Source organism: Danio aesculapii, chromosome 20, assembly GCF_903798145.1.
Source record: "Danio aesculapii chromosome 20, fDanAes4.1, whole genome shotgun sequence".
Lineage (NCBI taxonomy): Eukaryota > Metazoa > Chordata > Actinopteri > Cypriniformes > Danionidae > Danio > Danio aesculapii.
In genome coordinates, this window is record NC_079454.1 from 45457376 (window position 1) to 45480206 (window position 22831).

At 35.7% G+C, this 22831-nt stretch overlaps 1 protein-coding gene across 1 annotated transcript in view; it reads right to left on the reverse strand.

Moving 5' to 3' along the window:
• The window catches only part of LOC130247406 (kelch-like protein 29), a 198368-nt gene that overhangs the window by 2579 nt on the left and 172958 nt on the right, over positions 1–22831 (reverse strand). The window contains exon 7 of the mRNA XM_056480630.1: positions 6762–6955. Within this exon, the coding sequence (XP_056336605.1) occupies positions 6762–6955 (194 nt within the window). The remainder of the gene's footprint in view (positions 1–6761; positions 6956–22831) is intronic.

Genomic DNA, 22831 nt, shown 5'->3' on the forward strand with positions numbered 1-22831 from the left:
GCCTGCCGCTGCTACTCGAGGGGCTCAAACGCGACGCCAAAGCTCGGTCTGCATCTTTGATGCTGAAATCCTGCCACCGGCAAGACGTCTCAAGGTTTCGATCAAATGGGGGAGACCTGTACCTGGCACAATGGAGACATGAGAGATTCAGCTGTTTTTGAAAGCAAAACAAGACAACAACAACAGTTCGTGGCACCAATTTACAGAGGTGTCTCGCTCAATTTTCAGGAGAGGTGAAACGCGCCAGAGAAAAGCTATTAAAAAACGAAAGAAAGGGGCAAGGAGCTGTTTGAATTGCAAGATTCCTTGAGAATCTTGTTGGAAATGGGGTGAGGACACCGGCAACAACCTTCAGTCTGCAATAAACAAGTTGAAGCATTTTAAGCGAGACTACTTCAGTCAAACCCATTTCTCTCTGACGGACGTCTCAAAGTACCGCCTGGCCAATTGACATGCTTTAAATGCGCTTCATAAACACAGGCTACCCTTCGTAGAGATGTTTGTCTGAGTCTAACATGGTGTCCTGCGATGGGCAACTGGGAGCCCGTGCGGTGATCACTCATCAGACTGTCCAGAGGCTCCCTGAATCACTTTTTAATGTGCCTGTTCTCTAAAGACGCCCAGCAATCTTGTGTAATTTGTACAAGCAATTGTTTGCAATCAATTCTCCTCCACTGTCCGCGTGGCTTTATGCACTTTCAGTGGCACTTTGCCTGCTCGACCTTCACTGACAGCTTGTCTTGTTGGCACTGGCTGAACTAGTGTTTGCTCAGTAGTGTTTACAGGTCTTCAAACAACAGACTCACACAGGGACCTTGAGGAAATGAACCTCTTAAAAGCCTTCAGCATGAGGCCATCACCTGCATGGACACGGCAGGGGAAAATATGCAGTGGTACAGTAGAACGGCATTGACTAGGGGTAAAAATGGCCTATGGGAAAAATCACACGAAGATATTCACATTCCATGCTAGTAAACATGTATATACAGTAATACTGAATGGAATTCTGTATATTATAATGAAATACTTTTACAGAACACATGTCGTGTCAAATATTTATTAAATGTGACCATAAAATCTGTCATAAAGGTCAACATTTGAAAATGGAGCTTTATACATCAACCATAAGCTGAATAAAGAAACTTTCCATTGGTGTTTGGTTTGTCCAAATGGTGCAATCTGTCTGAGAGTCTGAGGTGTCTGAGAGTTCAAAAAAATCGAAATGCTAAGAAAATCATCTTTAAAATTGTCTAAATTAAGCTCTTAGCAATGTATAGTACTATTAAAAATATTACTTTTGATATATTTACTGAAGGAAATTGAGAAAATTGTCCTTATGGAACATGATCTTTAATTCAAATCAAATTTCAACAAATATACCCATGATATATATATATCATGGGTATATTTATAGGCATGGTGCAATAACTGTTTGTATTTTCAAGGTATACCGCGGTTTGGAAAAGGTTTTAAAACGGCCAAAATGTTCTGCTATACCATTCTTAAGGTAAGATTTTTTAAAAGTTTCTTTTTAGTTTTTTAGGAAAACAATATCTCCAGCAGAAAAGATTTCCAAAGAATAATCTGTGTTTATGAAACTAATGAAGACAGCAGAAGTCAATGATTCATTTTCATTATTCAGCCTGACATGTTTACTTTTCCAAAATATTTAAAATGTTGCTCAAAATAAAATATATATTTAGAAAAAAGTGTGTTAAATTGTGAAAATATAAACTGGCCACTTTATTAGGTACACCTTACTAGTACTGGGTCGGACCCCCTTTTGCCTTCAGAGCTGGCATAGATTCAACAATGTGCTGGAAATATTTCTCAGAGATTTTGGTCCATATTGACATGATAGCATCACGCAGTTGCTGCAGATTTGTCGGCTGCTCATCCATGATGTGAATCTCCCGTTCCACCACATCCCAAACCTCTATTGGATTGAGATCTGGTGAATGTGGAGGTCATTTGAGTACAGTGAACTCATTGTCATGTTCAAGAAACCAGTCTGAGATGATTCGCGCTTTATGACATTTTCTTGCTAGAACAGGGCTATTCAATTAGCTTGTTTAGAGTTATGACTTGCAATATGAATGAGGACACAACAGCATATAAGAGCCCATATGCTGTATTTTTGCTCCTTAAGACATCCATGTTGTATTTTTCTACATTCATTCATTCATTTTCTTTTCGGCGTAGTCCCTTTATTAATCTGGGGTCGCCACAGCGGAATGAACCGCCATTTTTCTACATTAAAATGTTAAGATGTTGTTTTTTGAAACTACATAACATCACTGCATTGTACAATGTGTGCAATGCTTAAGTAGGCTTCTTCAGACACACTCATATGTTATGTTTTGAACAATTATAGATGCAACAATTTTAGATTTTGGTAGTACGATTATATAGTCGAAGAATAATTATGGTTTCACGGTTATCACGTCTAATGTAAATTTAAGCTTTATATTAGGTCAGTATTTAAATGAACTGTTGTCTGCGTTCATACATAATCATTTTAATAATAATAATTACGACACTTCATAATTACAGTGGCTGGTTTTCGACTGAACTAAATTTATTTTTGATGTCTCGGTCACACTAATTGGAGGGCCGGAACCAGGCCGCCAATTGAATAGCCCTGTGCTAGAAGGTTTGATGTGTTGTGCGTTCAGAGATGCTCTTCTGCATACCTCGGTTGTAACGAGTGGTTATTTGACTTACTATTGTCTTTCTATCAGCTGGAACCAGTCTGGCCATTCTCCTCTGACCTCTGCCATCAACAAGGCATTTGCACCCACAGAACTGCCACTTACGGGATATTTTCTCTTTTTCAGCCCATTCTCTGTAAACCCTAGAGATGGTTGTGCGTGAAAATTACAGTAGATCAGCAGTTTCTGAAATACTCAGACCAGCCCGTCTGGTACCAACAACCATGCCACGTTCAAAGTCACTTAAATCTCCTTTCTCCCCCATTCTGATGCTCAGTTTGAACTGCAGCAGATTGTCTTGACCATGTCCACATGCCTAAATGCATTGAGTTGCTGCCTTGTGAATGGCTGATTAGAAATTTGCATTAACGAGCGGTTGAGCAAGTGTACCTAATAAAGTGGCCGGAGAGTATATATATATATATATATATATATATATATATATATTCTATAATTTAATTGACATTATAACACATACAAATTTAATTTATAATTTAAATACATTTTAAAATACTGATATGTATAACATGACAAAAGAACTGAGAATTGCCAATTCTGTATAGCTATTGTTAATTACAGTTTAACTTTAGATATGATTAACAATTCATAACTCCTAACATTAAGAAATATCAGTATATCAAGGAATAAACATTAAGGAAAATGAAAAATGCTGCAAAACTTGTGTATTACTGTTTCTTCTGAAGCAAATGCTAACATGCCAAACCTGTACACTATCTATCCAGTGGCAGTAATTAAAAAGGTCTAATTTTAGCACAAACTGATCTCTGTTGCAGCTTTACTTAAACCTACAGCTTACTTCTACCAATAAACACCTGCCAGAATGTTAAATAAACCTAACCGTTCAACACAAATGTAAACATTCAAATATGCTCGTGTGTATGAACAACCATAACAACAATAAAAGACAATAATCTCTGGTTTATGATTGGCCAAACCAGGTTCCCTCTACTGTATGAAACTTAATTTAATTACCAAGCTAATTTGGTTTATGAAATGGCTTTTACGATGCCCTAGCACAGCAGTCACGGAGCTAATTGAAGGCTGAAAGTGAAGACGGCGAGTCTGGATCTCCAGGATCTGTCCTGCTGTTCTTATGCTACCATTGAGCCCTCGAGCAAACAAACAGCCCAATAAAACAGATAATACACAAGCACCTTCTGGACCAATACACACTTTTATAAGGCAAGACACTGCAGGTGAACACAGTAAAAAATGATGAACTAGTACATATCACCATACTTAAATGATTGCATTAAGAATTGTAAACCTTTTTGTTATAACTAGTTTGCTAAGACGTTGTTAATATGGAATTGAGACATTAGTTCAGGACAGTTCACCCAAAAATGGATATTTACTCATTATTTACTCTCCTTTAAATAGTTTCTTCTGTTAAACAGAAAAGAAGATATTTTGAAGAATGTTGGAGACCTGTAACCATTGACTTCCATAGTAGGAAACACAAATACAATAGTTACAAGTTTCCAACCTTTTTCAAAGTATCTTCTTTCGTGTTCAACAGAAGAAAGAAACTTGTAAAGGTCTGGAACAAATAAAGGGCGAGTAAATAATGACTGAATTTTTATTTTTGGTTTCTCTTGATAGCTCTTTAAATATGCACTAATTTGCATACATTCCTGACATAAAAATAAAACAGGAAACACTTCATCAGATTTTTGTCACACACTAGAGTCAAGGAGCCTTGAGGGAATTTCACAAATCTCTCTTACTTCATAATTCAGAAAATACTGCAAACAGTCACAATAAATAAATAAATAAATAACTAACTACACACACAGTGCTGAGTACAGTGCTCAAACAGCCCTCACAAATCTTTCTTTTAGATTAATATTTTCTATAGGAAGCTTTACAATATTATATGTGCATCTACATTAGAGTAGTCAGTACTGAAGCCAAATCTAGAGCTAATCTAACAAAATAACTTACGATAACGGTACAAAACGAGTACACCCAAATTAAAATGTTAGGGAAAAATATCACAAAAACAATATAGATTATGTTTAAAATGTAAATATTGTAGTTATTGTATTTTTTTGTGAATTTAATTGTATTATCTTTCTGTTTCTAAATATGTTTTGTGACTAAAATATTATTTTAATAAATAAATCTGTTTAATAAATCTGTTTTGTTCGAATGCACCGAAAAATATGACCTATATTCACTGAGAAACTTCATATACTAATGTTTCTTTTTTTGAAGAAAAGTTATGCTAAAAGTGTGCAAGTATACAGCTAGTGTTTGCTTATTTTGATTCATTATTTAGAATATGTGCCAAAGAATTAAATAATAAGGATTTTTTTTGGATGAGGCAAGTAAACCTCTTTTCTATATGACCAACCGGAAAAATCCTTAGTGTTTAACCTCGTAGAAGTCTGATATTTAATTTATAACGGTCTTACAAAGTCTAAAATGTGACTCTGTGAAACCTGCAGAAACCCTGAGATTAAAAAATCTTTTTCAAATGGGGTGTACTCATTTATGCTAAGCACTGCCTATATATTTTCAGAAAAATTGTGTAGTATAATATGTTGCATATATGCAGACAGATTGTCTCTTTAAAAACCTCAGAATACAGATATAAATAATACTGTGCTCTCTCTAAATTAAAAAGTTTTTTCTAAACTTTTGACACTATTAAAGTGCGACAAAAGAAACACTTAAAACTTAACACAAAAAAAAACTTCATGCAAAGCCTAAAAGGACAACATGTTAAAGCCCAGAGGTGCATCTAAAAGGCTGTTTATCAACAGTGTCTCATCTTAAAGCAACACTCCACTTTCTGAACTGACTCATTTTAGAACTCCTAAGTTAAACAGTTGAGTTTTACCATTTTTAAAGGTGGCAGGAGCACTTTTAGCTTAGCTTAGCATAAATCATTGAATCAGATTAGACCATTAGCATCTCGCTCAAAAATGACCAAAGAGTTTAGATACTTTTCAATTTAAAGCTTGTGTAGTTACATCAAGTACTAAAAATTCAATAGAAAATGAAAAGCCTGAGGCACGGAACTATACTCTCATTCCAGAATAATATTCAAGGAACTTTTATAGCACGTGCAACGATGTTGTGACATTGAGCCTGTTAATGCTAATGGTCTAATCCGATTTAATGATTTATGCTAAGCTAAAAGTGTTCCAGCCAGACCCGGAGATCAGCTGATGAATTCCTTACATTTATAAAGCGCTTTTCTGGACACTCAAAGCGCTTAACACATTTTTGGGGGGAATCTCTTCATCCACCACCAGTGTGCAGCATCCACCTGAATGACGTGACAGCGGCCATATTGCGCCAGACCGCACACCAGCTGATTGGTGGAGAGGAGACAGGGTGATGAAGCCAGTTGTAATATGGGGATGGTTAGGACTGACAGAGGCCAGTGGGCAAATTTGGCCAGGATGCTGGGGTTAAACCCCTACTCTTTTTTTTGAAGGACATCCTGGGATTTTTAATGACCACAGACGGCGCTCACTGAGCAGTATAGATTCCCCATCAATATACTGGGGCATTAGGACCCACACAGACCGCAGGTTGAGCGCCCCCTGTTGGTCTCACTAACACCACTTCCGGCAGCAGCCTAGCATTTCCATGTGGTCTCCCATCAGGTAGACCAGGCACAGCCCTGCTTAGCTTCAGTGGTTGTCCATGTGAGAGTAATAGAGAGCTAACTGCTGATGTAATGGATTCAAAAATGGTAAAACTCGACCGTTTAGCTCTAGAGGAGTGGCAAAAACAACTATTTAAAAATAATAATAATAATAATAATAATGTTTTTTTTTTCCTTTAAAAAAGTTTAACTTTAAATCTACAGACACAAATTAATAAAGTGCAACAAAAAATTCTACATTTGAAAAGTATTTTGGATGGTTTCTTTAACTGATCATGGAATAAAAACACTATTGAAAGCCTTAATCGGAAAATGCACAGGTGCTGTATTTGCCTGCAGTGTCTCACCTTAAATTGCCTTCAGCTGAAAAGCGGTGCAGAAATGAGGACTCTTAATTTGTTTCTCACCAATCATAGGAGACTCGATGAAGCTCCAGGTGTTGGTCTGCGGGACATATGACTGTAAGACCCCGGCTGAGCGTCCTGCCTCATTCACCCCGCCAAACACATAGATCTTCCCTCCGCAGACAGTGGCGGCGGCCGAGTGGACAGGTTTGGGCAGCGGGGACACTGTCTCCCACTGATTGGTGATGGTGTCATACCTAAGGAAGCAGACGGAGGACATTGTTAACACACTGTGAGTCTCAGAATTGGCAGATACAGGGGATTCCAGTGCCCACTTATGATACATTCAACAAATACTGCTGTATGAATTCTGCAAAATCAAGAGCTCATATCAGAAAAGGTCATTATATAAAGTAATACACTACCTGACAAAAGTCTTGTCGCCTATCCAGGTTTTAGGAACAACAAATAATAACTTGACTTCTAGTTGATCATTTGGAATCAGAAGTGGCTTATATGAAAGGCAAAGGCCTCTAGATTATGCTTATTTTATGAAAATAAAATATAATCATGCCTTGATTTTTAATTATTTAATTAGGACAGTAAGATCTGACTTTGCTTAGACATAAGTCCTGCCAGAAAACAGAAATAATGTACAGTATAGAATATAAGGACTCCGAGTTCAAGATTCTTTGGATTCATCTTCAATGTCTCCTCCATCTTACACCAGACATGCTCAATAATGTTCACACTGGTGACTGGGCTGGCCCATCCTGGAGCACCTTGACCTTCTTTGCTTTCAGAAACTTTGATGTGGAGGCTGAAGGAGCGCTATCCTGCTGAAGAATTTGCCCTCTCCTGTGGTTTATAATGTAATGGGCAGCACAAATGTCTTGATACCTCAGACTGTTGATGTTGCCATCCACTCTGCAGATCTCTCGCACGCCTCCATACTTAATGTAACCCCAAACCATGATTTTTCCTTCACCAAACTTGACAAATTTTTTTGAGAATCTTGGGTCCATGGTGGTTCCAATTGGTCTTTTGCAGTATTAGTGATGATTGAGATGCAGTTCAACAGATTATTCATCTGAAACATTTACCTTCTGCCACTTTTCCAAATGATCAACTAGAAGTCAAGTTATTATATGTTGCTCTTACAACTAAAATCAACAACAAGACTTTTCTCAGGTAGTGTAAAGAAGAAAAAAAACATAGATTAAAGTTTCAAATAGATTAAAGATGTAATCTTGGACCACTCGACTTGGCAATAGCCAAAACAGGGTTTCTGCAGGTTTCACCAAGTCAAATTTAAGACCTTTTTAAAACCATGAAGAATGAAATTTCAGACTTTTATAGGGCTAAACGCTAAGGATTTGTTAATGGCTCAGCAGAAAAAAAATCTAATTAGTCATTTCTTAGCCATATATTTTAAATAATGTCTCAAAACAAACATACATATGGTGTACATACATTTTATTTGTACATTATTTGTACATTACTTTATTTGTATAGCGCTTTTACAATGTAGATTGTGTCAAAGCAGCTTCACATAGAAGATTATAGTAAATTGAAATAGTGTCAGTTCAGTTTTCAGTGTTGAAGTTCAGTTCAGTGTGGTTTAATATTCACTGCTGAGAGTCCAAACACTGAAGAGCAAATCCATCAATGCTCAGCTCTACAAGTCCCAAACCATGCAAGCCAGTGGCGACAGCCAATATGACGCCTATCAGACATCAGATTTTGGTTGCCATACCCAATGAACAATTGTCAGTATCTTTGTTCAACATGACTAAAAAAAGTATCATGTAAAAAAAAAAGGATCATGTAACATGAAGATTATATCTGTAAATATATCAAAAAAAAAAAAAAAAAAAAAAAAAAAAAAAAAAAAAAAAATATATATATATATATATATATATATATATATATATATATATATATAATAACAATGTGAAATGACGTTGATATTTGGTTGATTTAAGGTTGTGTTAGAAAGTGACCAAAATCCAAAGTAGAGCAAACATCTTAAACCAACGTCATATTGACGTCAAATACTGACAATTGTTCATCAGATATGGCAACCAAAATCCAATGTCTGATAGATGTCATAATGGTAACTTCCACACAACATCAAGCCATAACATCATTAGATGTTGATATTTGGTTGTTTTTAGGTTGCGTTGGAAAGTAACCAAAATGCAACGTCTGTAATTTATGTCGATATTGGACTAGGGTGATGGTATCTATATGCATGCTTCGTCTCGAAGTCTGCATGCATTGGATACTGTTTACCATGGTGCACTGAGATTTATAACTAATTTTAAATCCCTTACTCATCATTGTGTGCTGTATACTAGCGAAGGTTGGTCTGCTCTGTTCATTCGTAGGCTCAGGCATTGGCGTGTCTCTGTTTACAAATCTATACTGGGTTTACTCCCATCATATCTAAAGATTTACATTTGTAAAAAGCCTGTTCTTAACTATGGCCTTCGGTCACAGGATATTTAATAACTGTCTGTTCCTAAAGTGCGGACTGAGATGGGGAAAAAGGCTTTTAGGTACGCAGCACATATTGCATGGAATAATCTGCAAACACAGTTGCAGTTCAAAGAATAGATTTCACTTAATGCTTTTACAAAGACTATAAAAGATTAGAAGTTGAAACACAGGTTTGTAGATGTTTTGAATAGTTTGTCAGTGTGATTGATGTTAACTGTTAATTGTTTTTTGTTTGTTGTCTGTTAGACCCATGTGACATGTATACTGCCTAATCTTGGCCAGGATGCTCTTGTAAAAGAGATTTTTAATCTCAATGTGTCTATCCTGGTTAAATAAAGATAATAATAATAATAATAATAATAAGTTTGCTACAAGGATTCTCAGATACTTAGTTATGTTTTTCAATAGTTAGAAAAATGATTAATGGGACAGTGTCTCATCTTAAAGCAACTCCACTTGTTTTGTAAATGGGCTCATTTTATATGTACAGTAACTCCCTGAGTTAATCAGTTGAGTTTTACCATTTTTTTAATCCATTCAGCTGATATCTGGGTCTAGCAGGAGTACTTTTAGCTTAGCTTAGCATAAATAATTGAATCAGATTAGACCATTAGCATTTCGCTCTAAAATGACCAAAGAGTTGATACCTTTCCTATTTAAAGCTTCACTCTTTTGTAGTTGTAAGAAAAGCTGCTATTTTCTAGACAGACTTTTTAAAGCTGCTAACTCCAGACTTTCATTGGTTGATGACAGTGATCTAACAAGTGGGTGTGGCTCTGAGGCTCCACCTTCTTTGATATGGAGATAACCGCTTACAGTTCTTGCAGATATTGACAGGCTAAACATAAACAGGTGAAGGCTAACCGCAGACACTTTCTGTATGATAAATGCACTCACAGCTTTGCCAATATTTCAGTTCACTGCGGGCAACATTAGCTGAGATATAAAGATGATGAGAAGAGCAGACAGAAAGTGAAGCCTCGGGGTACAAACGCATTAGCATCAGCTAGCACACATCGAGCGAGACGCCGCAGACATCGAATAATGACGAGCAACCATGATAGCCGGTAGAGTTTATATTAGACATGTTTCACTTTTAGAGAGCACACTTGAACAAAGTTGTTTTGTCCTTAAAAAGCGCTTCCATCTGTCTTGCTTATCGTGTGTAATTTACTGTTGAATTTGCTTTGAATCTGTTGAATGCTCACACCAGAGTTATCTTTACATCATTAACTTTCTGAATAAAAGACAAATGAAATAAAATATAAAGATTCACAAATATAATACTATTATTTTTCAAAGACTATTACAGATAATAGTAGTAAATAATAGTAATCATCAAGTATAAAAATGCTAGATAAAATCCAAGTATCTTGATGCATTTTTCCCCAGTTTCTGTTTAACGGAGAGCAGGTTCTTTCAACACATTTCTAAACATAATAGTTTTAATAACTCATTTCTAATAACTGATGTATTTTATCTTTGCCATGATGACAGTAAATAATATTTGACTAGATATTTTTCAATATACTAGTATTCAGCTTAAAGTGACATTTAAAGGCTTAACTATATTAATTAGGCAATTTTTTAAAAAGAAAACAAACATAGGAAATACTGTGAAAAATTTTCATTAATTCTCTGTTAAAAATCATCATATATATATTTATTTATTTGTACAACAGTTCTGTTGGGTTCTCAAATCTGATTGGCTTACAGACATGTCATATTCTGCAATATCAGCACTTGTACAGCCTCCTCACCCTTCTGTATTACTCCGCCCACATAGCTTGACAGCAGATCCATAACCTCACTACAGTTTGACAAATATTGCAGCTGCTGGACAACATAATCTACTTTTGAGGCTTTTTTTAATCAAGTATGTAATTGTTTAGATTATTAGACTATGCCGTTTATTTATAAGGATTGTGCCTATTTTAAACATGTATAATTTCAGAGATTCAGTGAGTCGGTGGCCATCGGCCTGTCATACTGAGCAGAGCAAAGATTGTTTACATTCTGTTACAAGATGACAGTATAGACCGCATAATGAGTGCTTAAGGGAGAAAAACTTAAATCGTAAATAAATAAAGCGTAAATTTCAAACTACAGCACTACAGCTGAACAAGTCATTTAAAATCAGGTAAGTGACTTTCTAAGTTGATCCATCTCTTATGTTGTAGTGCTGTATTTATACCATGGTAATCTGCTAGTGTTTGCTTTGCTTTGGCTTTTTTCAGGGTTAATTATTGAGATCTACCGATTGCAACAGAGAAATACTGGGAAACTCTGTAGACAAATGGCATTTCATGCCGTTCAGCCTTATAATCTTAAAATGTGAGCAAAATCTTTAGACATTACGCTAGAGAATGATTCAAATACTAGCTCTAAGTATTGAAGTTGGTGAACGTCACTTTAGACATTTTGACGTCACCTGCAGATGTGACTGAATGGCAGAAGAAAGTAGTTCCTCTTACAAAAAGGTTTTTGATTGATTTTCTTTTTAATATACGAGTATGCCGTCAAACTGTTGTATATAGTAAATGGGATGAGTTATTAAAACTGTTATGTTTAGAAATGTGTTGACAAAATCTTTTCTCTGTTAAACAGAAATTGGTGGGAAAAAAAACAGGGGGCTAATAATTCTGACTTCAACTGTATTTGAGCAATATCATCCGAGTAGCAGTGTGATATGGCTATATATCGTCACTGGTGGGACACTACAGGGGGTCGCACACCGGATGTGTCGCTCGGCAACGCACCGCCCCACACAGCACCATGCATTTAATAATTCTAAACATAGATTTCTATCAGGGTACGCACACCGGCGCTTGTCCACGGTGCCCTGCTATGACTCGGGACAATGTTCATATTTCTGCCGCACCACGGTGTGCTATTTGAATAGTTTTAATAATAAATAACGTTTGAATGTGCGCGTCTGGTGTGCGATACTTCCAACTGTCATGTGCGACGCCCTTAAGGCACTCGACCTGCATCCTCGAGCCCACCCATGCTGATATACAGCCATAACACACTGCTACTCGGATGATATTGCTCAAATACAGTTGAAGTCAGAATTATTAGCCCCCTGTTTTTTTTCCCCCAATTTCTGTTTAACAGAGAGAAGATTTTGTCAACACATTTCTAAACACAATAGTTTTAATAACTCAAATCTAATAACTGATTTATTTTATCTTTGCTATGATGACAGTAAATAATATTTGACTAGATATTTTTCAAAACACTTCTATACAGCTTAAAGTGACATTTAAAGGCCTAACCAGGTTAATTAGGTTAACTAGGCAGGTTAGGGTAATTAGGCAAGTTATTGTATAACGATGGATTGTTCTGTAGACAATCAAAAAAAAAATATAGCTTAAAGGGGCTAATAATTTTGACCTTAAAATGGCTTTTAAACAATTAAAAACTGCTTTTATTCTAGCTGAAATAAAACAAATAAGACTTTCTCCAGAAGAAAAAATATTATCAGACATACTGTGAAAATTTCCTCGCTCTGTTAAACATCATTTGGGAAATATTAAAAAAGAAAACAAAAATTAAAAGGGGGCTAATAATTCTGACTTCAACTGTAGATTTGAAATGTGCAATTATTTTGAGCAAAATTCTATTTATTTCTGTGATGTAAAGCTGAATTCTTACCAAAATTACTCTAGCCTTCAAACGTTCAGAAACGTTATGAATTATACGTCTTCTTATGCTTTTATACAATGATTTTGTATTTTCTACTATGCACAATTTGAAGATGAATTCAGCTGTAAGTGCCGCTTTTGATCAAAGTAACATGTCCTTGCTAAATAAAAGTACACATATATTTTTCTACAAAAGTCTTCCTGACCCAATTACATTATTCAACCCGAAGCTAAAACCTTACATTGAGCGTTTTCACACTTCAACATTTGTAGGCCAGTGCACTACAGAGGCGACTCAGCCGGGAATGAAATGAATGTGAGATGCATTGAATAAGAAATGAAGCACATAATGAGAGCAGAGCGTATGCATGTATCCACTGCTGATGTTATCCAGAGCCAATCTGTGCAGTAAGATGATGATGATGATGATGATGATGATATTATCAGTGCTTCTGTAATAATCAGAGCTACTGTACCGTGACCCACATTCACCCGCTCACAACCTGCTCTCCATTAAAGAGGACCTATTATGCAAAATTCACTTTTATAATGTGTTTGAACACAGATGTGGCTCCACGGCCTGTGTAAACAATCAGCCCACACATATTCAATCGTCCCTGTGTAAACTGCAGCAGTCCACTGTTTCTGTTCACTCGCTGTAGCAGACTCAGATTTACAGAATAAAACAAACAAAGCTAAATATTAGAGGTGTTCTGGTTACACCATGGACTGTAAAGGCCTGTTCAACGTGACACTACCTGACAAAAGTCTTGTCTCCTATCCAAGTTTTAGGAACAGCAAATAATAACTTGACTTCTGGTTGTTCATTTGGAATCAGAAGTGGCTTATATGAAAGGCAAAGGCCTATAGATTATGCTTATTTTAGCATAATAAAATACGATCATGTCTTGATTTTTAATTATTTAATTAGGACAGTAAGGTCTGACTTTGCTTAGACAAAAGTCTCGTCACTTAACAGAAAAAATGTACAGTATAGAATATAAAGTCATGCTGCAGTGGAAAAAGAATGAATGTAGTGAATGACTCCCATGAGCTTGGAGGACTGCATCCATACATCTCTGCAGTGACTCAAATAATTTATTAATAAAGTCATCTGGAATGGCAAAGAAAGCGTATTTGCAGGACCCCCAGAGTTCATCAAGATTCTTTGGGTTCATCTTCAATGCCTCCTCCTTTATCTTACCCCAGACTTGCTCAATAATGTTCATGTCTGGTGACTGGGCTGGTCAATCCTGGAGCACCTTGACCTTCTTTGCTTTCAGGAACTTTGATGTGGAGGCTGAAGTATGAGAAGGAGCGCTATCCTGCTGAAGAATTTGCCCTCTCCAGTGGTTTTTAATGTAATGGGCAGCACGAATCAAAATATCTTAGGCCCCAAACCATGATTTTTTCCTTCACCAAACTTGACTGATTTCTATAAGAATCTTGGGTCCATGTGGGTTCCAATAGGTTCAACAGACGATTCATCTGAAAAATCTATCTTCTGCCATTTTTCCATATGTTCAACTAGAAGTCAAGTTGCTCTTACAACTGAGATCAACAACCAAACTTTTGTCTGGTAGTGTACACTCAAATAATAATAATAATAAGGACATTAAAGTTTGAACCACTTCAAAATGTTGGTGCATGTGAACATTTAGACATTGTATTGTCCTTTGGTAAATTGCATACACTTTGGCTCAATCCCAATTCTATTTGTTTTACCCCTACCCCTTCCCCTTAGCCCTTGAGAGTATGAAGGGGAAGGGCTTTAAATTTACTCCTAAGGAATGGAACATCACTACAACACCTGCACACGTCATTATATTTCACGATCATGATCTCTTGCTTCATATGAGATCGACAATGGCTACTGCTGTAGTTAATCCAGCTGCATTATTTATTGGTATTTATCTTCAAGAAATCACAGAAAGCAACATTAATAAGTTAGCGTAACAATATAAAGTGGCAATAAGATCGTAACTATACTGCACATTTACACAGTGGCCATATTCATCTATGTGAACATACGAATACAAATGATGGTTTGCTCACACGCAAATTTGACAAGCTAAAACAAATGATCTGTGTGGTTTTCTGAGCTGAAACTTCACAGAGTTAAATGTGTTGTATTCCAACCTTTAAATCACACACGAGTGCAGAATCTGATTGGCTGCTATGCGAATGAGCTCAGGCAGCGATGAGGGAAAGGTGAATATAAAAATAAAGTCTCTAATAAAGCCAGACACTCATTTACATGACACTTCCCAGCTCCCGTCTGACCTCACTCCCTCTGTCCTTGACAAACGGCTTATCTCTCGTTACAGTCACACAACACAGCACCATAGTCACAGGTCAAGTTCAGTCCACCTGTCATGCCAGCGGCGTAAACATGCTAAAGCTTTCTAAATGCACTGAAGACTGCAATACAGGAGTCAAAGGTTTCTGTTCTAAAGCATTTACTCAGTCATTTGTGGGAGATTCCAACACTGCTGCTTCAAAACTTGACACAACTTGTCTTTTTTCCACCAACAATAACAGTCCTAAAGCCGGCACTGCTGAATTCAATACACTGTCAACATTTTTTTGTAAATGACACAGTATTTAACTGTAATATGAACTGACTTTAACTGTTGGACGGTTATGCAGCATGATACTGTATTTTAAAGTTGCATTGTGAAAATGACAGAATATTTTACATGTATAGTTTACATCTTCATGTACACATAATCTACAGTTGAAGTCGATTTAAGTAAACTTTTTATTATTATGGTGGATGTAATGTTATGTTGAGAATAATTTTACAGTAATCTCATGTAATAATATGTACAATTAATAATAAATTATATTATTCATATTTGATATTTTTATAGCAATTATTAATATTTATAAAATATTTTATTCCTTTAGTATTTTTTATCCTACAATTACTTTGTCAGACAGTTATTTTACAATAATTACATATACATTTGAAGTCAGAATTATTCGCCCCTCTTTGATTTTTTTCTTCCTTTTTTAATATTTCCCAAATGATGTTTAACAGAGAAAGGAAATTTTCACAGTATGTCTGATAATATTTTTTCTTCCAGAGAAAGTCTTATTTGTTTTATTTAGGCTAGAATAAAAGCAGTTTAAAATTTTTTTTAAATCCATTTTAAGGTCAAAATTATTAGCCCCTTTAGGCTATTTTTTTTCCGATAGTCTACAGAACAAACCATCATTATACAATAACTTGCCTAATTACCCTAACCTTCCTAGTTAACCTAATTAACCTAGTTAAGCCTTTGAATGTCACTTTAAGCTGTATAGAAGTGTCTTGAAAAATATCTAGTAAAATATTAACTGTCATCATGGCAAAGATCAAATAAATCAGTTATTATTAATGAGTTATTAAAACTATTATGTTTAGAAATGTGTTGAAAAAATCTTCTCTCCGTTAAACAGAAATTGAGGAAAAAAAATAAACAGGGGGGCTAGTAATTCAGGGGGGCTAATAATTCTGACTTTAACTGTATATGCTATAACTGCAGGTTAACTATGTTTACATGTAATAACTTTAACTGTTAAAAGCTATTAGTTACTAGTTAATTAAAGTTATTAGTAACGAATAAAGTTATGGTAACTAATAACCTTCACTTTTTCTGAATTGTATTGTAATTCAATAATTATTATGAAAAGCGCTATACAAATAAACTTGAATTGAATTGAACTGTAATATAAACTGTATTTTACTCTAGGACAGTTATACATTATGTATTTCAAAGTTGCATTGTGAAAATCACTGTATATTTTACAGTAAAGATATACAATACTGTAAATGCATATACAGCAAGATAAACAGTGCTGTAAATGTAAATATTTTGCTGTAACTGATTTACAGTAAGTTACTGGCGAACTGCTACAGGAAATATCCAGTCTTCTGAAGCTGGTCGTACATCGGATGTGCCGCTCAGCAACACGCTGCGGCACGCATATGACAGTTGGAAGCAACATGTGCTCTGTGGCACGGCAGAAACATACCCTGATAGAAATCTATGTTTAGAATTCTAAAATCCATGTCGCATCACCGAGCAGTGCATCCAGTGTGCGACCTCCTTAACACGCAAAGTTTTTTTTTTTTCATTTGCATCTATCACTCATGAAAAAGACTCCTACAGTATACATCAGACTTGCCTGCTGTGGCTTTACTAACAGTAAACTGACCGTATTCTAATGCAGGCTGAACGTCCTTCAAGGACAGTGCATCTTCAGTTTGCTTTGCCATGGTAAAGCCCGCTCTGAGGACCGTTATGCAGATGATGCACTCACAGACTGTGCAAATAAAAAGCGAGTTAGGAAGGTAGGAAGGAAGGAAGATTCTAAGGGCCCATACATTTATGGGGGGCCCCAGAGACATTATCAAGGGCCCGCGCCAATTCCACCTTATTAGCATTAGCTGTTACACCTTTTCGGCTAAAGACTTCCATTTATTGGCTTTGGTTATGACAATTTGACATATATGAGCAATATAACATGAGTAACGCAGGAGTGCGATGGCTAGAGGCTGCAGGCCGAGTGCCTTAGTGTCCCACCAGTGATAATATACAGCCATATCGCACTGCTAAGTGTGACATTGCTTGTATACAACAGTTCAATAGCATAATCATGTGTATAAAAAAATCAAACACGGAGAGTCTCAAAAACCCTTTGTAAGCGGAACTACTTTCCACCTTTCATTTCCATCTGCAGCTGACTTCAGAACAGCAGAAGCCATTGCTACTTCACTAACGTCACTTTAGAGCTAGTATTTGAATGATTTTCTAGCGTAACGTGTAAAGTGATGACAAAACAGGAGATTTTGCTCACATTTTAAGATTATAAGGCTAAACAGCATGAAATGCCATCAGTCTACAGAGATTTCCCAGTATTTCTCTGTTGCAATAAGGATTTCACAATAATTAACCCTGAAAAAGCCAAAGCAAAGCAAACACTAGCAGATTACTATGGTATAAATACAGCACTACAACATAAAAAAGAGAGAGATCGACTTAGAATGTCACTTACCTGTTTTATAATGATTTGATCAGCTGTAGTTTTAAATGTTCACTGAGTTTTTCCTCCCCTAAGGACGTATTATAAGGTCTCTGTCGCCATCTTGTGGCGGAACATCAACCGCCTTTGCTCAGTATGACAGGCTGATGGCCGCCGATGCGCGGAATCCCCAAAATTATACATGTTTAAAATAGGCACTGTCCTTATAAATAAACTGCATAGTTGCAATCTAAACAATTACATACTTGCCTAGAAAAGCCTGAAAAGTAGAATATGTTGTCCAGCAGCTGCAATATTTGTCAAACCGTAGTGAGTTTATGGATCTGCCGTCACTCTATGTGGGCGGGGAAATACACAAGGAAGAGGAGGCTGTTACGAGTGCTGATATGGCAGAATATCCCATGGCTATCAGCCAATCAGATTCGAGAATCAGACAGAACTGTTGTGTAAACGAACACATCACAAAAACTTCTTTGCCATAACTTGTCATAAATCTGTCATAAACATGATTGTCATGAAGCCATTCCAACCTCAGCTACAGTGCAACAAGCTGAATTTGTCAATAAAATGTCATGAAATATTGATGATGCTCTAACATTTTTTTTTAACAGAGTAATGACACTTTTAAGGAGACATTTTAACGACAAATAGAGTTTGTTCCACTGAAAACGTGGTCAGAAATATATCCATGACACAGTGATAATGGCCTATGTTATATTGTCTTGGTAATGTCAAGTTCACGATGAAGACCAGTTGTAATGTATTTGTTTATGTCAAGATGTCATCACAAACAAGGTCATCTTTGCATTTAAAATGACACTTAATAACAGTTGTCATAAAATCTATATCATGTCATGATTATAAAGGTTTCATGACAGTCCTATTCAAGTGTTACCTAATAGATTTAGTTAACAATAAAAACACCAAAATGTGTTTGCAGAGCAAGACTTGGCAACCAGAGACTGGAGCACCAGAGACAGTTCACAGAACCTCCAGCACGTCTCGCTACAAATACATTTAATTAATAATTATTAACATCTTCCATATGACTGCTGTTGTCATTTTATAAAAGAAACGAGCGCCAGGAGGCCCTCTAATGATTTTACAGCAGTTCAGAGGGTTTCCAGCTTCATGTCATGCCTAATTACACCCCTTTTCTGGGGTAAAATCACTGTAACTCTCTCTCTCTCTCTCTCTCTCTCTCTCTCTCTCTCTCTCTCTCCAGTGGCTTATTGCTTTAATCCAGTAATATGCATATAAAATTCAATGCATGTAATAGTTTCCAAAGTATTTAATTTGCTAAAAGAATGTTTCTCTTTTACTTTGGGAAATAAAAGAGAGATGCATCTCAACTTTTATTCTCAAGGATAACAGAAAGACGTCTTTTCTTTGTGCTCTTTGTTATGAAAGAACATGTCATCTGGCATGTAAATGAAAAATCTAATATAACAAACATTCTTTATATTACAAAATAATGTATAATAATATTATTGGAGCATAAACAAAGAAAAGAGGCATTACAAAAAGCCATGAATATATCAAATTAATTTGTTATCTGTTTTATGTTGAGTTAAAAACAAGCAAACTTTAAATTGTTATATGGAATTTTGTTTTATATTATTAAGAATAAAATCACAGTGTTTTTCCCTGTGATGGTTTGCGGCCGGAAAGGCATCCACTGCGTAAAACAGAAGCTAGGACTAACCAGAAAAGAAAAATAATGAATAAATAAATGATTTAATAAACTTTTAATTATTATGGTGGATGTAATGTTATGTTGAGAATAATTTTACAGTAATTTTATGTAATATGTACAATTAATAATAAATTATATTATTCATATTTGATATTTTTATAGCAATTATTAATATTTATAAAATATTTTATCCCTTTAGTATTTTTTTTCCTACAATTACTTTGTCAGACAATTATTTTACAATAATTACATATACAGTTGAAGTCAGAATTATTAGCCCCTCTTTAATTATTTTTTTTTCTTTTTTTTTTAATATTACCCAAATTATGTTTAACAGAGCAAGGAAATGTTCACAGTATGTCTGATAATATTTTTTCTTTTGGAGTAAGTCTCATTTGTTTTATTTCGGCTAGAATAAATGCAGTTTTTAATTTTTTAAACATAATTTTAAGGTCAACATTGATATATTAATGGCTTTAAGCCATTGTTATACAATAACTTGCCTAATTACCCTAACTTGCCTAGTTAACGTAATTATCCCAGTTAAGCCTTTAAACTTTAAGCTGTATAGAAGTGTCTAGAAAAATGTCTAGTCAAATATTATTTACTGTCATCAAGGCAAAGATAAAATAAATCAGTTATTAGTTAACTGTATTATTGAAAAAAATCTTCTCTCCGTTAAACAGAAATTGGGGGAAAAAATAAACAGGGGGGCTAATAATTCTTACTTCAACTGTATATACAGTATATATATATATATATATATATATATATATATATATATATATATATATATATATATATATATATATATGTGTGTATTAGGGCTGTCAAAATTAGCGCGTAACCGCACGCGATTAATTTTAAATATATTAAAATAAATAACGCAAATAACGCAGCTGCAGTTTTTTTCCTGTTGTGGCCCACGTGTGTTCAGGGATGGCGTGTGCAAAGAGGCAACCTAGGAGGCCGCCTTGGGCAGAAGAATAGTGAGCGGACCCCCCTGATCCTAACTTTCATCCTCGGACCGGTCACTTTTGGGTTGAGGGCGGTGTGATTGCTGTTTGCCTAGAGCACCAGTTCAGCTTGCTCTGGCCCTGCGTGTGTTTAACGTGCAAAGTAATTTGAATAAGACCAAGGACGCGCTTTTAGAAGGAAAGTTTCAGTATAATACAATTAATGTCGCATCACCAGGCTATCCTGCGCTTTTTTAATCTTTAGACTTTAACTGCAGTTCAGCAGTTCACTCTCATTCAGGATGTTTTAATGGAATTTGTTACCTCATGGCGAACGGAAAGAAAAACCTCCGCATTTCAGGACTCACGTCATCCTTTAAGGTAATCAAAAATCGCTGCTTACATGATAGACTCTTAGTCAAAGTATCTTAATCATAAAAGCGGAGTATTGGTGTCCACGTAAATGTAGTGAAAGTGGCAAATGAAGTCGCAAGCTGTCAAAGACAGCCCTATTCTCTGCCATTAAGCTACTTCCATGAGCCCTCACATTTCATAAGTTTGACGTGTTTCCTTTCTACACGCAACTTTTATAAAGCGTCTGCTTCATGTTGCTGTTTCAGAATCCTCGCTTGTAAAATACAGCCAGACTTTAGAATGCTTAGTTTAAGCAAATTTGATGAACGCGATCGTGCGTGTTGATGAATCTGAAGGGATCCCTCGCTCACGAGTCCGCTTTACTGCACGTGTTGTGTGTGTGTGTGTGTGTAGTACTATTAGAATCCAACATGGAAATCATTTTTTTGTTATTGCCATTGATTGTTTTGAAATTTAAATGGTACTTAAATGCATGTGTTTTTATTTCTGTAATAATTACGGTGTTACGTGATTAATTTTGATTAATTACAAAAAAAGTGTGATTAATTACATAAATTTTTGTAATCATTTGACAGCCCTAATATATATATATATATATATATATATATATATATATATATATATATATATATATATATATATATACATACATACATACATACATACATACATACACACTCATAGCAGTGTGATATGTATATCAGCACTGGTGGGTTGGTAAGGTGCACGCCTCCCACCAGTGCTGATATACATATCACACTCATAGCAGTATATATATATTCAGGTTTCTTTAAATGGAAATTTCACAAGAAAGTAATTTAATATAAATATATATTTAAAATATTAATTTTCCTTCGGCTTAGTCTCTGATTTAGCAGAAGTCACTACAGCAGAATGAACCGCCAACTATTCAAGCATGTTTTTCGCAGCGGATGCCCTTCCAGCCGCAACTCAGTACTGGGAAACAACCATACACACGCATACACACACACACACACACACACGCACACACACACACACACACACACACACACACACACTCATACACTTCGACCAATTTAGTTAATTGAATTCACCTATAGCACGTCTTTGGACTGTGAAGGTGACCTTCTTGCTGTGCTTGCTGTGAATCAGTGACCTTCTTGCTGTGCCACCCCTATATAGTTGTAAAATGATATTAAAAACACAATTTTATTTTCATCCTCTGTGTTATGCACTAAACTCATGGCTGCAGGCACCGAGAACTAAACTCACTACCACTATTCAGAGAAAATAAACAGCATTAAAACAGATGTGCTTCATCCTGACAGCAGAATAAGACAAACTCTCGTGCACCTCTGTGGCCCGTCACAATAAATAACCAGCATTTGATGGACTTCATTTGCAGGCTGAATCTTGTTTGAGGCACATTAAAGCGTTTGGTAATTGAGGTTACGGCCCTGTACAGAGACATCACTGACGCTCAGTGTTTCTCACACGCCACCGCAATTAAACTTCGGGATTATTTACTGCTAGATAATCAGCGCTGGGTGTGGGTGAAGAGTCAGTGTCCTGCAGTCAATCTCTGTAACCTCGCTGCATCTGGAGATTATTGCAAACCATCACACAGAGCTGTCTGAACAAACCTTGCTTTATTTTAAAGATGACCTACAGTATAATGAAAATATGGACATGCAGTTGAAGTCAGAATTATTAGCCCCCCTCTATATTTTTTTAGCCAATTTTTGTTTAATACAATGAATATATTTTTCAACACATTTCTAAACATAATAGTTTTAATAACTCATTTCTAATAACTGATTTATTTTATCTTTGCCATGATGACAGTAAATAATATTTGACTAGATATTTTCAAGATACTAGTATTCAGCTTAAAATGACTTTTAAAGGCTTAACTAGGTTAATTACATTAACTAGGCATGTTAG